Below are 20,190 nucleotides of genomic sequence, written 5' to 3'. Positions count from 1 at the left end.
CATATATCGGTCCTTTTCGTTCAAAAAACAAACTAACTATACAGGCTATAGCAGAGAACTTCTAATAAGAGGACTATGTGACCTATATAATTACAATTACAATTATATAGGTGTTAAAACTGCTTAAGCAATGCTAAAACTGCTTAAGGTCCCTGGTCGTCTTACATTTTGCGTCACATGATTTCTAAAGGAAATGTGTCTTCTGCTACTGTCGGTGGTTGGTGCTCTTAAACAAGCTTAACAGTTTTTGGCAGTGTTAGCGGATACCGATTTGGACACAGTATATGATACAAAGGTACGAAATACACATTAAAAGCAGGTATACCCATTTATTCACTTACCATAAAGGTAATTTGCTAAATTGGTAACTTTGAGCAAGGTAAGCTAACTTGCGCTAGGTCAGACTTCCAGTCACTCATACGTCAAAACACCGCCGTTTTCTTTAGAGTTAATAACCTTGCAAAATTGCCCCTGTAGATTTTTAAATCGGATATATGTTCTGTGTTTGACGAATTTTTCTACAGGGTTTCCAATGGATCCAACTGCCTCGGGTGTCTTTTGCAGCAGAATGCTTAGCATGGTCAACTCTGAGGATGTAAATGCTATCATTCAAGCACAAAGACATATGTAAGTTCATAATGCTACATTTAATGTTTTGAATCGAACATGGTTGCGCTCTGATAACAACAAACGTAAAGTTCAGTGTGTGTGGGGAAATGTGATATGTGTGATTTTATTATTATCAGAGAATGTCTAATAAGGGGAGAACCTTCACTCTTTAATTAATTAATAGAGTGGGGAGGCTCTCCGTAGACGGGCTCTGTTATTATGTTCATTTGTATACAATATTACAATATTGATAACCAAAATGTTGGCGACCTAAATTCTGTCCGTTTCAGTTCCCCTTTAACGTTAATGTTTGATTCGTTGGCCTATCGCTGTCTCCAGTGTCTAGGCAGAGCCCGTCTACGGAGAGCCTCCCCACTCTATTAATCCCATACAAACCGAATTTGGCTGCAGTTCACCTAGATGGCGATCGCGGGCGAGTCCAAAATACATGGGGTCCTATGGAGCTACCCAGCTAACACACAACTAAACAGCCACGTTGCCTATAAGTTGCCAGTTGGTCACGGCCAACTAACATTCTGGCAACCTTCCTGCAACGTGGCCACAACGTTGCCACTATGAAGTGGCCATTTGGTGACTTGAGCAACGTGGCCACAACGTGGCGCTAAGGTCATTTGGTAATGTTGCCGTTTGGTGGTGTAAATAACGTGGCCATAACGTGGCCCTATGGTCATTTGGTAACGTTGCCATTTGGTGACTTGAGCAACGTGGCCCTATGGTAATTTGGTAACGTTGCCATTTGGTGGTGTAAATAACGTGGCCGCAACGTGGCGCTATGGTCATTTGGTAACGTTGCCATTTGTTATAGTATACTACTTAAACGGCACCGACAATCAAAAAATCCAGTGGAAACTATATGGCAGAAGTGTGTAGGCCAATCTGCCCACCAGCTTTTTCAACTTCGCTACCTACAGATGTTTTACCGGTATGATACGCACCCGACCGGTAGCGCGACAATGTGACGTCAAAATGACGTAGATCTCTCTGGCGCGCCAGGGTTTGGGCCGTGTAGCACACGGTAGCGCACCACTCATTTTTTTTCAGACGTGCGCGACAAGGCGGAAACAGGAAGATGGACTAGTTCGAGGGCAAGCTAGAGTTGCAGTGTTTTGTTACAGTTGTGAATTTTTAATAGTTTGCTGGATAAGTTAACAAAGTTACCAGCGAGAGTTGCAACACATGGAATTAAGAGGAAAAAATATAAACTATTTATTTTCAAACAAAGGATATCTAATAAGGCCTGAACAAAATCTCTTTCCACTTCAGGAAATTACACAAACTCAGCCAGCTGCTAGCTAGCTAGCCAGCTAACTAAACTGTTTAAATTATTAAAATTTCCTAAAAGTTACTAAAGTATCTATCTATATATCCATCTATCTATCTATCTATCTACCTGTGCACACACCTTGGAAACTAGATGATAATGATGATGGTAGTTGTGAATAGTAGCAACCAAAGTCTGAAGTACCATCACAGAGGCTAGCTAATAGCAGAGCCCGTTTACATTCTCTGCTACTAGTGTTTCTTAATGCAGCTTCTTCTGCTGTGTAACGTAGTTAGCGTTAATCTTTTTACAACAGCGACACCTCTGTTCAGGAGAATATTGCAACTAGTGTCGCGACCACCACGCGCGAGTATAAATGGTTACGGCGCTTCTGTGACGTCACATTGTCGCGCTACAGGTCGGGTGCGTCGAGTATGTGGCGCACTTAAGAGGGTGGCGATAATGCACATAAAGTCCTTCCCTTATAACAAGAAGAAGAAAAAGTTGCTCGGGAACACGCATGGAGTCCGAGTGGAGTCGCCCTGAAGCGCAACTTAATTTCATTGGATAACACAGCGGCTCTAACTAAGAGCGGTCTGCCTGCTGTCCTGCTGCAATGCATTTGAACTAGGGATGTCCGATATTGGCTTTTTTGCCGATATCCGATATGCCGATATTGTCCAACTCTCAAATTTCGATTCCGATATCAGCCGATACCGATGTCGATATGTGGGTTTTTTTTCCTCAAAACTAATTTAGGTAACATCACATATCTCCTGTTGTGGAATTAACACAACATGCTTAATGTTATTGTGATGCCCCACTGGATGCATTCTTGAATGCAACAAGGCTTTCCAAATGTTAACATTGTCTGTGCAAAATAAGAAAAATACTTCAACTTAATGTAGGGAAAAAGTGCCATGTTTATTTATTTTTTTTTTAATTGTCTCAAACAACAGTTTGGATTACACTCTCCCTGAGATAATCTTGACAATGCCCACAACAAATAGGGCAAATTTGACTTCTTCACAAATGATAAAACATTGTACCTGAACAACTATGTGCAACATAGCAGAATGTAAAGCCAACTAAAACTAGATGTACTGCAGAGCGGTACAAAATATGACCGCCGCCCAGTCCAGCACATTTTGCTGCGCGGCGGTCATAATAACAGGCATAGTGTATGACAGGCTACCCTTTTTCTGTGTTAAATGAGCCTGCATTTGTAGGATGCTTCATGAACTGTTTCTTTAACTAAAACGCAATCACCTTAATTGAATGAATGCACAAATATGAGTCAATTACAATGTGGCAACTATACTGCACAATTTTGAAAACATTTCTTTGAGCTACAAAAAATACTTCAGGCTTGAGGTGAAGTACAAAAAATGAAACATTTAAGGTGTACAAATCTAAGCAGCCTGTGTCCCTAGCCCATTACTTGGGCTAATGCAATCATTTAAATTATAAACTGGGCTCAATCAGCACTGCTCTACATGAGCAACAACAAAGAGATGCAACATTAAGGTAGTGTGCAATAAGAACAAGGAAGGCACAAAGTTTCAGTCCAGACCTTCCAGAGTAGTAAACAAAGTCCTCCTTTAGTATTAGTCCAATGAACGGGGCTAAAAGACTGACTGGCCTTCATAACGGGCCATACCCACAATCAGGCTTAGAATTTCACCATTTTAGGGGCAAGGCCACTTGGCCTTCAGTTGGGCATATTTGGTGGGGGGCACAAAGGCCACATGTCAGGGCACCAAAGCCAAAGTTAACTATACAGTAGTAGGCTATAAACATGATCAAAGTTGTATTCACTGCAGTAGACCTGCATCACTGTATGAAACATTACAAAAACATAAAACATGCCATATTACATATAACTGTAAATCATCTGATCATCTAATATTTTCAGATATCTAGGCTATATTTAACATTTATTTTATATTTGGCCTGTTATGAAATCATGTATTGAACAATTTAAGCACAGCTCAGCTTTAAGAAACTCAATAGATGCATGCTTAGCATTTTGTGATCATGAAGGCTACTTTCACAAACTCTTATAGTCAGCTGTCCTCTGATTTACCGATATCTAGGCGACATTTGTAATATTTGTTTTGTATTTGGCCCGTTATGAAATAATGTTGAACAATTTAAACACAGTGTAAAACTTAAATCCCAAATTTGGGGACATCCATGTATGTTGAAATTTACTGCAAATTCAAAACGGGATTAGTCTGGAACGGCTAACTGTACAGCTTTACACCTTTCTGTTCGGTAAGGTCTGCTGTTTATTCTGATATATGGTTTGTCATATGTTAAACGAAGGGTTCTGAAGTATTCCACCGAGATGAATGGGTAGGGAGATGGACGCAAAACCTTCGGTAGAATTTATGATTAAATTGAATGATATTATTTACTTTTCTCGCGAACCGTTCACCACAGCAATTAGCGGCTAACATCGTTTAAAAGCTGAGAAAAAGCTCTTTCATGTGATACTTGTGATGTCTGTGTGATGATGGGTTAATTTGGACGCACTTTCTTTCTTGCGCTGTCACTTTCTCCACTGCGTAATTAGGCCATAGGCTAAATATATATCGCTATTAGTAGGACGCAAAGCAGAATATTTAAAGAAGGGGGCACCAAGGCCACCGTGGCCTGTAAACCTCTGATTTTCAAAGGGGCGTCACGGCCAACGCAAGGGGCTACTACGGCCACGAGCAAGTTTGTTACTGCAGCCATCCCATAGAGCCATCCACGCTTGTTTGCATAGACAGTAAAAGAAATTGCTCATTTTGTTTCATAAACGAACTACAAAAAAGCCACGTGACTTTACCCTTCCACGTTACTCACGTAGCATGGTTTGTTTAGTAGCCTGGTTAGCATTGCCACTTAACACTTACTGCCAGCTCTTCATGTGAGTAGAAGCACAACACTAGTTATCCAGACATAAAGGTTATCACCACGCGGTTTACATCACCTTCCGTTATTACAAAAATATGTAAGCCAGTTAAGCAAATTGCCGTATTGATCAGTTAGAGATGAAGCGCCCAAACCTGTGACGTCACATGCAACTGTAGTTTGTTATCACCATGTTACGACAAAGACTCAAAACAATTCAACTGATCCTAAAAATAAGGTATGACCACTTGAAGCAATAGAGGTGACCCCAGTGCCTAACATATGTAAGGCATTAAATTAAGATCCCAATGTGCACCGAGATATATTTTTTCTAAAAAAAAAATCCCATCCCCTCCACTAAACTCTAGGAACGCAACCACTAGATGGCGATGAGATTACTTTCCCTCCCTATAGGCACTATTTGGGTGTAACGCAAGCATTATTTTATCGGTTTTAAGGCAAAAAAAATCCGATAACGATATTAACAGATATTACATTTTTATGCTAATATCGGGCCGATAATATCGGTTGGCCGATATTATCGGACATCTCTAATTTGAACATGACGTGAACTATCCGTAGTCGAACTATAAATAAACTATTCGGTTTTTAGTGCCAAGTGTAGCGCATTTTTACAGTCTATGATTAGTTTTTATTTTTTATTTTATTGTTTGCCATCTCATAGCGGGTGCTCTAAACGTATTCTAGCGTTGGCCCATGACCAAATCAAGCCAATAATAGCCAGTAGCCACAATAATGACTAGAGCCAGAGCCCTCAATAGCCACCCTGTTTTGAAAATAATATTGAAGATATTCAATATTATTGAAGATAGTATTGAAGATAACGCACAGAACGGTCAGCCTGAGCGGACAATTACGTCCCCAACTCATCTAAAATGTGGTGTCTTTACTTTGAGTTGTAGGCTACACCGCAGATGGTAAAGTAACAGTTAAAGAGAATGTTGTCTGCAGACTCAGCAAAAAACAGTTTACTTACGCATCCACGACATCCAATCTTCGCGCTCACCTGTGGAGTTACCATCCAAATGAGGCAGCGGTGTCAGAGGCACAGTAGACGGCCAGAGCATCGCCAGGCGTCCAACATCGTATGATTGCATACTTTCCGTAAATCCTAAATTATGTCCAGGGTCTGCTATTTACTTAGGCTGCAAAGCACAGGTATTTATTTGAGGTAGGCTTATTCGAGGCAGACCTTTATTTCTTACATTGTACGTTATTGTGAGACATGCGTTTTGTTTGGAGCGGCATACCAGGCTATCAAACGCAGACGATTTTCGGTTTTGGTATGGGATTTAATTTACTTTTTGACTTTTATTATATAGTATATTATAGTATAATGTTGAGACTGATGGGCATTTAAATCTAGAGGGTATTTGATGATCACTGTAAAGTTTCGTGTAGTTGAAAAAGTGTTGGAATTTCCAGCTGTTTATTGCGAGACAAGGCCTTTCCTTCATTCACTGAACGTGCGCTATGCTCTAATAGATTAAGATTACATTACATTTAGCAGACACTTCTTGATCAAAGTGACTTACATATGTCAGCTATATTACAAGGGATCACATTGTCCCCGGAGCAACTTGGGGTTAAGTGCCTTGCTCAAGGGCACAACGGTGGAAGCCGGGAATTGAACCGACAACTTTCAGACTACTGCACGCTAGCCCAACCTTATTGCATAGCGAAGTAGCCTAAATTGAGTTTTTTTTTAAATTATGCATGGTTTACTTTTTGTTAAATTCGTAGGCTGGAATGCCTCGCGGCAATAATTGTGTTTAAATGTAGTAGCCTAGTGCTTCAGCCTCTGGCAAGCTCCAAAGGGGGCGGCTATAGGTTGAGAGCAACGTGTTGAAGACCCATGGTGTAACGAGACAAGGTCTTTATGCCGCCGTATAATTTATTGTCTTTAATCATGTTTAGGCTATGTTTGTTTGGGACAAACAAGATCAATACAATTTAATTTATTTGTTTATTTGTCATATGATGGATAAACAACCATAATATTGTAACAAACGGCAAGGTTGTCTCAGAATGGTTTTTATTGGTTATGCACCAAAACACACGAACACGTAATTCTGGGCCAGACCTGGCCCTTATGCTCCAGCACTAAACATCTATCTTAGGCTGTATCTAAAACACACACCAATCAACCCTAGTTATGAACAATGTAACCAGCTGCAAACATAAACACAACAGACAGAACGTACAACGTTGTCAACCCACCTGGTTTAGAACATAAACATTACACACATACACACACCGCACAGCATCATGGGAGCACAGTCATGAACAGCTAGGCTCAGATCATTACACAGCCCCCGCGAGACTTAGTCCATGTCCCCTTGACTCAAGTCTTACCCTACATCAGTCCGTGAGCCTGGCTGGGACGCGACGCTGGCGTTGTGGGCGCCCCGCTGTCGCGGCGGTGACTTCCGGTGAAGGCTGCACGGTGACCGGTGTTAGAGCCACAGCTCCATTGTCACCAAGTTCCACAGAGTCAGTGTCAAAGTCTCCACGACCCTCAGCTGAGGCCAGGGGTCGATACGGGGCCAGTCGATCACGGTGGAGAGCCACAACTCTCCGACGCTTAATCAGTCTTACATGATAAACCACATCAGACAGCTTCTCTAAGACATCGCACGGCCCGACCCACTGGCTAGTGAGTTTCGGGGAAATGCCTTTCTTTCTCTCCGGGCAGTACACCCACACTTTATCGCCGGTCTGGAACTCCTGGCCGCGACAGCGCGTATCGTAAGCTCGCTTTTGACGTATTCCAGCTTCACCCATAGCCTGCCTGGCCAACTTGTGTACTCCTTTCAGTCTCTCGCGTAGCTGCTTGTAGTATTCCAGCCCTGGCTTACCTCCAATCTCCGCTTCTGGAGGCGAACCGAACACCAAGTCCACCGGCGTGCGTAGCTCTCGCCCGAACATCAGAGCTGCCGGTGTGCATTTCGTTGACTCTTGCACCGCTGTGCGATATGCCCAGAGCACCAGGGGCAAGTGTAAGTCCCAGTCCTTTTGTCAGCGGTCGGCCAATATGGCCAGCTGCACTGCTAGCGTCCGGTTAAACCGTTCCACCAGCCCGTCGCTTTGTGGATGCAGAGGTGTTGTTTTCGTTTTCCGGATGTCCATGCGCTGGCAAACCTCAGCAAACACCTCTGCCTCGAAATTCCGCCCTTGGTCGCTGTGGAGCTCTTCTGGTGCCCGAACCGGCAGAACATCTCAGTGACCAGTCTGTCCGCTGTCGTGTGGGCGCTCTGATCTGGCACTGCATACGCCTCCGGCCACTTAGTGAAATAGTCCATGGCCATGAGCACGTAGCGATTTCCCTGCTCTGTGACTGGCAGTGGGCCCATGACATCGACGGCTACCCGCTCCATGGGAGCCCCGACTGCGTATTGCTGCAGCGGAGCGTGCGAGCGTCGCGTGGGGCCCTTCTTTGCTGTTCAGGCGTCACAGCAGTGAACATGCAGCAGTTCAACGTCCAGCCTACATCCCGGCCAATAGAAGTGGCCTCTCAGCCGACGAAGAGTCTTTGCAATGCCGAAATGAACCCCCACTGCCCCATGCACATGTTCCAGTACACAGGCTCGTAATCCAGCAGGAACCAGTAACTGGAAAATGTCAGATTGTCTATCGGGAGCTCGCCAGTGTCTATACAACAGTCCTTGACGTGCTACTATTCCCGGCCACTGTGAATAAATCGCTTTGGTCTCTGGATCGAGTGCTGATACGTCAGTCCATGGCGGTCGCTGACCGGCTTCGATCCATGACCACACTCGGCCGAGCGTGGCGTCTTCCGATTGCGCCTTCCGGATCTCCTCCCTCGACATCATGTCCACCGGCAACTGCGCGTCCGTGGCCCCAGCTGCCGCTCTGCAGTGCTGCGTCGTGGTGTTGGGCTGCGGTGCGTTGTCTCCGGTCTCTCGATCACTGTAGCTGGTAGCGGAAGGCGGTGAGACGACCTCGGGGTGCTGCTGGCGGGCGTTGACTCTCTCGCTGGCGTAAAGCTGGCGAGCGGTGGCTCTCTTGATGGCGCGGTGCTGGCGAGCGTTGAGTCTCTCGCTGGCGTGCTGCTGACGAGCGTTGGCTCCCTCACTGGCGTGCTGTTGGCGAGCGTTGACCCTCTCGTTGGCGCGACGCTGGCTAGCGTTGAAAACAGCGACTCTCTCTCTGCCAGCAATGCCAGGCACTTTTTCGGGTGCGGTTTGAGCCCAGCACCTCGTATGGCGTCGAACACCTTCTCCGGTGAAGTCCGTTGCATCACACAGGATGTCGTCGAGGTAAACCACGCAGCATGTTCGTGGAATGCCCGCCAGGACACGCTCCATCAGCCGCTCGAAGTTCGCTGGCCCGTTGCATAGGCCGAACGGAAGTACCCGGAACTGCCACAGCCCTTGCCCGATGGTGAACGCTGTCTTCGGCCGAGCTTCCGGGGCTAGCTCAATCTGCCAGTAGCCACTGCGCAAGTCCAGCGAGCTAAACCAGCAGGAGCCGGCAATGCTGTCCAGCGCATCGTCAATGCGGGGAAGCGGGTAGGAGTCTTTCCGGGTTACCTGGTTGAGGCGCCTGTAGTCAACACAGAACCGACACGAGCCGTCCTTCTTCCGGACGAGTACAGCTGGCGCAGCCCAGGGACTACTGCTTGGCTCTATTACTCCTGCCGCGGCCATCTCCTTTATCTTTTCTTCAGCTGCTTGTCGTTTGGCGAACGGTAAGCGATGAGGTTGAAGTCGGATGGGCCGGGCATTTCCGGTGTCGATATCATGTTGGACCAGACTCGTTCGGGTGCAGTCCTCATCTCTTGCGCCAAAGATGTCGGTGTACGCTGCTAGTAGCCTCCGCACCTGGCTACCCTGTGCTTCACTCAGCCCCTCACAGCTACGAGTGCAGAGTTCATTTTACGGCTTGCTTTGTCTCTACAGAGGGCCGTGCTCTCTGAGCGGAGAGTGGTGATTGCTCAACCCGCTCTCCTGGCTCCTCTCTAGTGGGCGTGAGCTGAGCAGTGGCGGACTCAACAAGCGGACCTGGATGAGGCCTGTTGTTTTCGCGGGCTTGAGTTTCGCGGGCTTGTGTGGGGAGGGGCGGAGACTCCGCAAGCGGACCTGGATGAGACCTGTTGTTTTCGCGGGCTTGAGTTTCGCGGGCTTGTGTGAGAAGGGGCGGAGTCTTGGATGGCGAGCACTCTTTGCGAGTTTGCTTTCTGCGGGCTTGTGTGGAGCGAGTTGGAGAGTTCTTCGTCGCGCCAGCTCTCCGCACTTCGTGCTCTGTCTTCCCCGCCGTGTGCAACACTACGCTGCTCGTCCCTAAGTGTAGTGTGAACCGGGAAATGTCCACCACAGCCCCCCATTTCTCTAGCACGTCCAGGCGAGCTGGCGGCTCGCCGTCTCACCGTTGATGCACACACACACCACTTTTTGTCCATACAGTTCCGCTCGCTCTTCGGTAACTGTGGTGATGCGTGTTTTTGTCTCTTCCCAGCCGCTGGGTCTGGCTACCAGCGTGCCGGGTAAGAGACCGGGGCGCACCAGCGAGATGGTGGAGCCAGTATCGATCAAGGCGCGACACCGAGTCCCGTCTAGCGTACAGTCCACATAGAGTCCTTTTGTTTGGCCGATCCGGCCCAGCCGTATGCAGTCCATAGCCAGGGAGGTAGTGAAACTTGAAGGTGGCATCCCTCCCGCCGTGCCACCTCCCTCTAGTTTGACTGGGGCGCGCGCGTGAGGGGTGCTGGGGCGGGACAGTACCTCGCGATGTGCCCCGGCTCGCCACACCAGTAGCATCCGTCTCCACTGGCCGGCCTCTTCCATTCGCGTGGGCGGTGCTGTAGTCTGTCGCGTCGTCTCCAACTCCCCCCCCCGTCTTCCTCCATCGATGTCTGGCGTACGCAATGCCTCGACTCCGTTGTGTGGAAGATGTTTTCCACCCGTTCGGCCTCCGCCAGCGCCACGGCCAGCGAGCTGGGGGCGCTCAGGCGAAGGTGTTCTCTCAGCCGCTCCGGGTGGATGCCTCGCACAAACGCTTCCAGTGCCATCTCTTCATGTAGACTCTGGCTGTACGTTGGGTAGCCCCGCCGGCCATACAGCTGCAGGTCAGCCGCGAACTTGCCCAGTCTCTCGCCCTTGTGTCGCCGTCTGGAAGCGAGTTGTTCTCGAGCATCGCTGGTGAAGATTCTCTGGCCGAATCGTCATTGCAGAGCGGCTTTGATTGCGGTCCAGCTTGCTTGCTCTGCCGGTGGCAGGTCTTCTAATACTTGTAGCGCTTCCACCTCCAGAGCCAACGCCACCTGTACGCCCGTTCTCCCCGCCGACCAGCCATTCAGCTCGGCTGCCAGACGGACCTGCACCAGGTATGTCGCCAGCGGCCTCTCACCATTGTAGCGGGGCAACTTGGCGTTGGAGCGCCCTTCCGCCGCCGTCGCGCCGGGGACCGGCCGATTTCCCTCGCTCCCGTGTGGAGCGGGTTCCAGTGGCGGGATGCCGCCATCAGCCCGGTTCGTCTCCTCCTGTGGCCTGGGGCGGGCTTCTTCGTTACGGTCACGATGCAGGCTGGCTCCATCTGCTGGGCCCAGCAGGTGGCCATGAGCGAGCGCGCTGTCGAAGAGTCGCCTTGGCAGGAAACTCATCATCGCCCGGACATCGGTTGCAGCTTTCTCCTCCCGTCCAGTAGGGGTCGACATCCCACTTCTGACACCAATGTAACAAACGGCAAGGTTGTCTCAGAATGTTTTTTATTGGTTATGCACCAAAACACACGAACACATAATTCTGGGCCAGACCTGGCCCTTATGCTCCAGCACTAAACATCTATCTTAGGCTGTATCTAAAACACACACCAATCAACCCTAGTTATGAACAATGTAACCAGCTGCAAACATAAACACAACAGACAGAACATACAACGTTGTCAACCCACCTGGTTTAGAACATAAACATTACACATATACACACACCGCACAGCATCATGGGAGCACAGTCATGAACAGCTAGGCTCAGATCATTACACAATGCACGTCTTCTCATAGGATCCTCAAGAAATACGCACTGAATAACGTTTGGCTGTAGCCGCCGGATAGGTACCCGCCCACCAACATGTACGCGCATGAGAGCTCGTGCCCAACATGGATTTTCGTGCATGGAGCTGGTTCCAAATGCTCCATGCAGCGCCATATTTGAAAATGGCGTATGCTAACATGCCGAAGCTAATCTGCACGCTCTTGACCCCCTGCCTAGCATAGAGCATCACAGTCCCGCCCGCGATATTTTTTTCCCCAGGATGGTAGGGGAAGAGTCCCGCCCTACCTGCCCTGTGATTGGCCGGCTACTACCTTGTCCGTTTCTATGGAGATGGGTAGTAATAAAATCATCATTCTGGTCGTGGACGTTGAACAATTTTAACGCAACTGATAGTTGAAGTTGTCAACCAAAGACTGTGAAATAGGTTGAAAACGCCCCTCCTCCGAGAGAGCTTAGTTTCCGGAAGTACATTTCCCATTCATTTCTCCCATTGACGTTTTGGAAAAATCCGTATCTAAAGAGTTTTAGAGCATGTCTTAGGCTAATCAGCTACGGCGTAACTCATAAGCATACAACATATCATTTCGAGTGAAAAAACGAAGAGAAAATCCAAAAAAATCAAAGGTACAAGACTGTGTACATATTTTTATTTCCGAGCGAAGGAACTACTCATCCCATAAACCACCGCGCCTCACTGAAAAATATATAAGCAGCACGAACCAGCGCGAAATCATTTCCAACCATGTTTCCAACCGACGACAGCATGCGAACCCTTTCCTCCAAACAATGATTTTTATATAGTTAATAGCAGTTATTTCAGGAGTAATCGTGTAAATAATAGTGTTTTGGTATTGAATGTTATATTTACCATCGTGTATTTTATATCGTGTGTGTGAAACCGGCTAACGTTAACGTTAGCAACATTGTGCAGTGCTTCGTATCTGACTGCCATCCTGATGCATGGACCGGTGCATGGTCTGCTCTTGGACCACCATATTCAGTTTATTAACTTGCTGTGAATTATTACACAAAATGTTCATTAAATGTACGAAGAAGTATTTCTAGGTTAATGATTGATGATATGGCTCGTACAGTATGAAGGCTACAGTAGCCTAGCTAATGTTACCTAGCATTACCAACCTCCCTGCAAAACTCACCACACAACTTTGTGGGTTTGATAGGTCTTGTCCCTTATGCTGGCCCTTACAAAACCCACAAGCTGACCCTCGACACACAACAGTCAATAATGTGACCCGATTTAAAGTGGTTTTCACCCCTTTGGACACTCTTGATTTCGTCCTTGAAACAGTGAAATATTCACGGGGGCATGGACGGTTTGCTAACCATTTTACTGCATTGTCTAGCCGGTGGTAGCATCCAGCCTGTGCTATCAGCTAGCTAGCTAGTTCAAAGGTTTAAGTACTTAATGGGGATATACAGGGCTTTTCAAGCCTCGACTAAGTTGATGTTTCATATAAACAACAATTCATATTCATAGAAACAACAAGGTCACTAAAACATAATATATTTCATACCTGTGTTGCAGCATGTAGGCTAATGTTAACAGCATTATAATGACATTCTAATGTCTGAAAGGCTAATGATTAGCCTGTCGGCTAACTGAAAAGTTAAGTGTTCAAACTAGCATTTCCAGTGTTCTATTTGATGGTGTATTGGCCCTGACTAAGTTCGTGTGATATATAAACCACAATCCTTGTTGATACAAGTACCAATGTTCGTCTAGAAAGTTTTTATTCACATTAAGAATTTAGCCATAGGCAGTAAAAGACTCCGCCATCTTTGTCAATAATTTTCGCTGATAACGTTTCAAACTATGACCTTAACGGCCTTTCCACCAATCAGAGGCATCACTGTGGGATTGTGGGATTGTTCAGGATTGTGGGTAATGAAGTACTTATCCAAGACATCGCGAATAAAAGACATTTATCTCAAAACAAGGTTAGTGCCCCGTGAACTTTTGGCGTCTATATGAGCATACACAATCGCTTAGTACAGCCGTAGCTGGTTTTGAGTCTACCATGTGCAGTTAAGTTTTTATGGCTTATACCCGAATTGTCAATGGAGAAATTGCATTGAATTCTTACTTCCGGAAACTCCTGTGGGCGGGACTCTGATGCTCTATTTAGGTAGAGTGTAAAATCACGTGTTTGCGATGTTGAACGCTAATCTGTCTGTCTGATATAACATTAACCTAATCTAGGATCGAATTGGCTAAGGTAAGCTACCTTTTAGTCGACTTACAGACAAGGGAATGGATGAATTAAACCAACTCACACAATACCCCCAGCCCCCCACACAATAGTTTTGGGGAAATCAGTCAGTCTGTATCAGTCTGTAACTAGAAATGCAATTCCGAGGAATTACACGAGGGGATGCAGTCTGCTGGTTAGAGTGTTGGTGAGGCTGTTGAGCTTGCTGCTAGCTGGTTGGTAGGGTAATTGTGATAACCTGCAAAGGTGCTTTTGGAGTAACCTAATTTGAATCTTGTGTGACATGGCATTCTTGAGATATCATACTCAAGGTGTTTTTGACCTTGACATTTGACCTTCAACCTCCAAACTCACTTCATCTTTGAGTCCATAAAAACACTCGTACCAAATTTGAAGCATGTACGTCAAGCCGTTCTGGATATATAATGCTGAATGCATGAGATATGGCTGGGACTTTTATTTTGACACACAGGAAACACTTTAACAGGATGTGTAGTTCAGGTAGAGCTAGATTGTATGCTTAGAAGCTGAGACAGTTGAATTCCTCACAGGTGACACCTGTGCCAGTGTTCTAATTACACTTTTAATTACAAATATCTCAAAAAGTATAAACTTCTAAAAAATGAAAAACGGATAGGACGGTAAAGCCTTGGAAGATCTACGGAACGGTGTTTGAACCAAATTTGTACGTTAAGCGGTTTGGGCTGAATAGCGCGCACAAAAAGGTAAAAAGAAAAATAATAATAATAATAAGTAGTAGTTTTCGGATTTCAATAGAGGGGATGCATCCCCTCTAATTATGCAGTAATAGTCCAGGCAAAGTAAAGTCTGACCCAAAACTAATTTCAACTGAATTTATTTTCACATTTTTATATTTCAATTGGTGATCTAAACACCATAGTTAAAGTCCATGAAAGTTGTGGAAGTACAGTATGTTAAAATTAGGGTTGTTTTTATGCATTACCCTTCAGCAAATACTCACAAAATTGTAATTAGAATGTCGTAGAATAAGCATGCTAAAGAATATCTGACCCCATCTTACTTAACATGGAATTTTAGAATCTTGCATTGTTGAGGAACATTCTTTTATTTTCAAAGACTGAATTTCTTGGGCTTATTTCAGACTGGTTTGTTGCAAAATGGGTGTCTATTTTTACATTTTGGAATAAATGGAAATGGTTGTTGAGTCTTTAAATAGAGCCAGTGTGTTTTTGCATACAAGTGTTCCACAATGCTAAAACTGTACAAACACATAGGGCTATATTTTGGGGCACCAGCGCATGGCATACAGTTCGTTTTTCAGTCGCGCGAAGTTGAATTCGGTATTTTGCGCCTTTATTTTTTAAGCATTGCGCCCAGGGGTGTGGCAATTAACAACCTAGGGCGGGCCCTGGCGCGTTGTCTAAAAATCGCTATCATACACCACCTAAACCTGGTCAGAAGTCAATGGCGAGTTGTTCATATGCTATTTTAAGAGCGCATGTCAACAGTCATATTGGCAGGTGCACGCACCATCCTTCTATCATTCATGAACGCACACCAGCGCACGTCCATGCAAAGCATTACAAATTGCACGATTACAATGGTAAACATAATTAGAATAAAGATATTACGAAATACTGTACATCTCATGATGAGTAGTTATTCACCATCATTTGCAAATTGGTAATGACGGTTAAAAGTGATTAGGGGAGAGGCGAGAGACACGTATGGAGCACAGCTGAAGACGCACTGTCACGAGATATAAGCAACTCCTCTGCAGGATAAATGTTGTTTTATTCAGTCATTTGAGCAACATTAGGGTAAGTGTTGCTTTTTCCAGCCTATGTTTTCGATGGTAACCCATTGTCAGTCAATAGTGAAAGTAACTGCATATAACTGTCTTGTCGTTGACTGACTCCTTGGTGAAGTTAGTTTCACTTTGCCAATGAGTTCAAATAATAGACGAGTGCAAATGCGTGAAGGCTATGCTAAGTTTTAGTAAAGCATGGTTTAAGAATGACTATTCCATACGGTCTCGCAAGCAGCCTCCTTCAAATGCGCCGTTGAATGCCAAAATACCGATGCATTTATTTGACATATCGCGCGTTGCGCCGTTAAAGGGAATGACAGATGTCATTCTCATTGGTTTAAAATGATGTTACGCCCCAAACACACCCATATGACTGATTAAAAGACCTAGGAACACCTTGTTACGCCATGCGCTCCACTTTTGAGGACGAAAACCCTCCCAATGTGAACTGGACATCCTACTAAATTTGAATAGACTTTTGACGAGTGACGATGCACTTAAGAATGTCATGATAGGGCCCATAGTTTTGTATAACCTTGGTTCGCTGAAGAACATGAGACGTTAACCAATGGATAGTCCATCTTTGATGATATCATCGATCTGAACCACTCTCCAATCACCCATCTAGGGGAATATTTTTGCACTATATATATGTAGTGAAATGAAGTGTATGTGAAATATTCTTCCTCTTTCAACATTCTGAAGTGACAGGCAGGCCGTTAATGACTCATGTTATCCTTCAGAGAACCGAGGTTATATACATAACCATACATTCTCTTTCAGCAGAGTTCACTTGGCACTACACATATAGCCCTTGTGATTGTGGCCACATAGTTCACTGAGAACCTTTAGCAAAGTGTATAAGCATTCGCCTCTAGTAGAGTAAGTCATTAGCGGAGTCTATCATGTACGCATTCTGACATAACTAATAGCAGAGTGGTCCCCTACTAAATAAGTCAGCAATACAGCACAAACAGGGCTGGCGAGTGTAAAGTGACAGAGACAATTATTAGCAAGTTGAGCCTGTAACATCCGCATAATTTTAATGAAGCAAATGGCAGGTTGTCAACAGGACCAGCTCTAGGCAGGGGCCAGGGTGGGCTAAGCCCACCCAAGCATTGTGTCTTGCCTCCCAAACAAAGTCAAGCCTCTGCCTCTGGTGTCCCACGAACCTCAAGGTGTAGGATCATCGAGAAGTTTGCAAGTGTGCTACTATTCGTCCACCCCTAAACAATGCTCACAAGCAGAAACGGTTGCAGTGGGCTCAGGAATACATGAAGACTAATTTTCAAACAGTTTTTTTTACGGCCGAGTGCCGTGGCCACCATGTCCCAACAAGGCTGAGACTTCAGCAAGGAGGTGGCGGAGTCATGTTTTGGGCCGGAATCATGGAGAGAGAGCTGGTAGGCCCCTTTAGGGTCCCTGACGGTGGGAAAATGACCTCGGCAAAGTATGTAGCGTTTCTGACTGACCACTTTCTTCCGTGGTACAAATAGAAGAACCGTGCCTTCCGTAGCAAAATCATCTTTATGCATGACAATGCACCATCTCATGCTGCAAAGAATACCTCTGGGTCATTGGCTGCTTTGGCAGGAAACAAAGGAGTGCGTACACATCACAAGAGTGCAGGTGTTGGACCAAAAAAGTAACTGAGAAGAAATGATAAAGGTCCACACACTGATTAAAGCTCCCAAACGTGGATTTATTTAGCACAACATTTCGGACATGTTGTCTTTCAGCAAAAGTGCAATTAAGTTCTTCTCATTGGCTGCTATGGGCATAAAAGGAGAGAAACTCCTGACCTCAACCCTATTGACAACCTTTGGAGCATCATCAAGCAAAAGATCTAAGAGGGTGGGTGGGAGACAGTTCACATTTCAGTTCAGCTCTGGGAGGCTATTCTGACATTCTGGCAGCTCTGGGAGGCTATTCTGCAAATACATTAAAGCAGAAACTCTCTAAGAACTCACAAGTTCAATGGATGCAAGAATTGTGAAGGTGATATCAATGAAGGGGTCCTATGTTAACATGTAACTTGGCCTGTTAAGATGTTTTTGATTGAAATAACTTTTTTTTTTAATTTATATGACCTAATGCTGCAAATTCAACAAATGACCATTTTTAGTTCTTTACAACCTATAAAATGTCTTAAAACTCTGTTGTGCATAATAATTTGGAACAGTGCATTTTGAGTTTTTTTATTTTTGAAAAACATACTGTTATCATTGGGAGGTTTGATGACTGATGAAAATTATACTGACTGTCATTTGCATCAACTATTTAGGAAAATCTGAGAAAAATGTAACTTGCATAATAATTTGGAACGCAGTGTATTAGCTCTCAGTCTGGTATAATGTCTTTGTAAATTACGTTTCATTAAAAAGTGTTTCAATCATCCCGGCTCTCCCCTATTTAATATTTTAAGAAAGGCTGCTCCAGGAGCCTGGGTAAACCCAGATAAATCTGTGAGCATATTTAAGTGAATTTGCTCTGCAGATCTATCATCCAATTCACAGCGATTTCCAAAATCACTGAAAACCCAGGAATCACAGCTGCTCTTTTTTATGAGGCAGTGATGGGTGAAGGGGTATGATTAGCACAGTATGGTTAAACACATGTTAATGTTTTTCTTCAACATCTCATTCTTACATAACTGCAGTTAGTTGGATTCACACCTGCCTGGGCATTTGTAACCTGCTTCAGTTCCCTAATACTAGGTTCCAACACCACCCCTTTTATGGAAATGTGCACAAAAAAAGTCTGCTTATGTGTAACTTGTTTCTTAGTTCACCCCTCTGTTTATATCTGCCAGGCTTGACCGTTTTGAGAAGACTAACGAAATGCTCATCAACTTCAATGGCTTGTCCAATGTGAGACTTCAGCAGATGAACGACAACTTTCTAGTTCACACTCGGACTCTGCTTGAGATGAAGAAAGATCTAGACAGCATATTCAGGAGGATACGGTCAGTTTCTTGGAATTTGTGTTTGATTTTGTTTGTGTTTTGGTGTACCAACTTGGGCCTTATTTCCTTTTTACCCATCCAGGACATTGAAAGGAAAGATCGCTAAGCAGTACCCTGAAGCATTTAGCAGTAAGTTTGAAAAATGTATATATATATATATAACTAATTTTAGTAATTCTAACATTCTACTAAATACTTCAAGAAAAGTTAAAACATCATTCTTGTAAATTGTTGGATTTGAACCATACAACTCAAAATACTTTTGGAGATTGTTTTCTTTCCAGTCTTTTACATTATATTTGAATTTACAGATATTCATGAATCCCCTGTCCTTGAGGAAGAGGATGAAGACTTTGATCCAGTCCCACCCAGTATGGCAACAACTACAACCACTGCCACTTCGGAACAGAGCACAGAATCTTGTGATTCAAGCCCTGATGTCATCTCCCCAACTGTAAGCCGTTGCTCTGATGACCTCTCCCAAGAGCAGCCAGAAACTCCTACCCTTAGTAGTCCTGAAAGAACTGAGCTACAGGATGAAGGTCCAGATTAATTTGAAAAATACAGTCTATTAAAAGAACTTTGATGTTTTGATCTGATGTTTGCTAAGTGTCCACGGTGTGGCCATGCAGCCACTTGTTGCAGTTTTTGTGAAAATGTTTATCGTGGTGACCATGCTAAGGTATAGTGTGTTGTTGTCACTCATATTTATGTCCAGTATTGGCCATCTGTGGTAAAAGCATGAATTTATTTATTTAACATTTATTGACAACTAAGCATGGCTGGGTTCATTTTCATTCAAAATGGCTGTCTGGTTTGTTTCTGAAGCATACTGACACATTGTAATTAAATTTAATTAAGTTGTACAACCTTGAAACATTTCTGTCTGAGTATTGTTTTAAACAGAATATTTCCATTACTCTGGAATCATTAGAATTTACAGAGGAGATTCTTACTGTTGAACTGTGAACATATTTCATTTTCATATTTAAGAGTTATAACCCTGTTTTTTTTTTATAATAGTAGACTAATGAAGGTAAATTAAGCTATTTTAAAATTACAGGCTTCTGTGGATTGATTGCATATTTCTGCTAAATTTGTTTAATACATTGAGAAAATGTAAATCGAATGGATTTGTGTAAGTACTATTTGAATACCAAAGAATTTCTGATCAAGTCGAAATGTCAACACAGGTGCTGCATGAACCATGGAAGAGGGAGACTGGTGACAGTTGTCTTTTTAATGACTTGTAGTTATTGCAACATTATATCCTTAATGCTATGGAATGTCTATAACATGGTGGAAATTGACAAGAAGTTTACCTACTATGACCGCCGTGCTAGCAAAGCTATAGGTTTAATTTTTTTTCTTCAGAA

General features: G+C 44.5%; 1 protein-coding gene across 1 annotated transcript; it reads left to right on the top strand.

Moving 5' to 3' along the window:
• Positions 1–56: 56 nt before the first annotated feature.
• Positions 57–19,691, top strand: kxd1 (KxDL motif containing 1). Its single transcript, XM_076303363.1, has 5 exons — positions 57–295; positions 525–627; positions 18,662–18,814; positions 18,897–18,943; positions 19,126–19,691. Exons 2-5 carry the CDS (start codon positions 533–535, stop codon positions 19,365–19,367), a joined length of 537 nt encoding a protein of 178 aa, XP_076159478.1. The 5' UTR covers positions 57–295; positions 525–532; the 3' UTR covers positions 19,368–19,691.
• Positions 19,692–20,190: the final 499 nt, after the last annotated feature.

The sequence above is a fragment of the Alosa pseudoharengus genome, unplaced genomic scaffold (assembly GCF_046254945.1).
Source record: "Alosa pseudoharengus isolate Yale_2024_CS ecotype anadromous, Long Island Sound unplaced genomic scaffold, YU_APseudo_1.1 YU_APseudo_1.1_scf_10, whole genome shotgun sequence".
Classification (NCBI taxonomy): domain Eukaryota; kingdom Metazoa; phylum Chordata; class Actinopteri; order Clupeiformes; family Clupeidae; genus Alosa; species Alosa pseudoharengus.
The sequence above is the reverse complement of the archived record's forward strand: the minus strand, read 5'-3'. Positions and strand labels throughout refer to the sequence as shown.

What these genes read in the sequence shown, in the direction of transcription:
- kxd1 (XM_076303363.1), top strand. Translation starts at nt 533, where the DNA reads ATGGATCCAACTGCCTCGGGTGTCTTTTGCAGCAGAATGCTTAGCATG. An exon ending in AGCATATTCAGGAGGATACG is followed by an intron (nt 18,815 to 18,896) that starts GTCAGTTTCTTG and finishes TTACCCATCCAG; the next exon opens with GACATTGAAAGGAAAGATCG. An exon ending in GTACCCTGAAGCATTTAGCA is followed by an intron (nt 18,944 to 19,125) that starts GTAAGTTTGAAA and finishes TTGAATTTACAG; the next exon opens with ATATTCATGAATCCCCTGTC.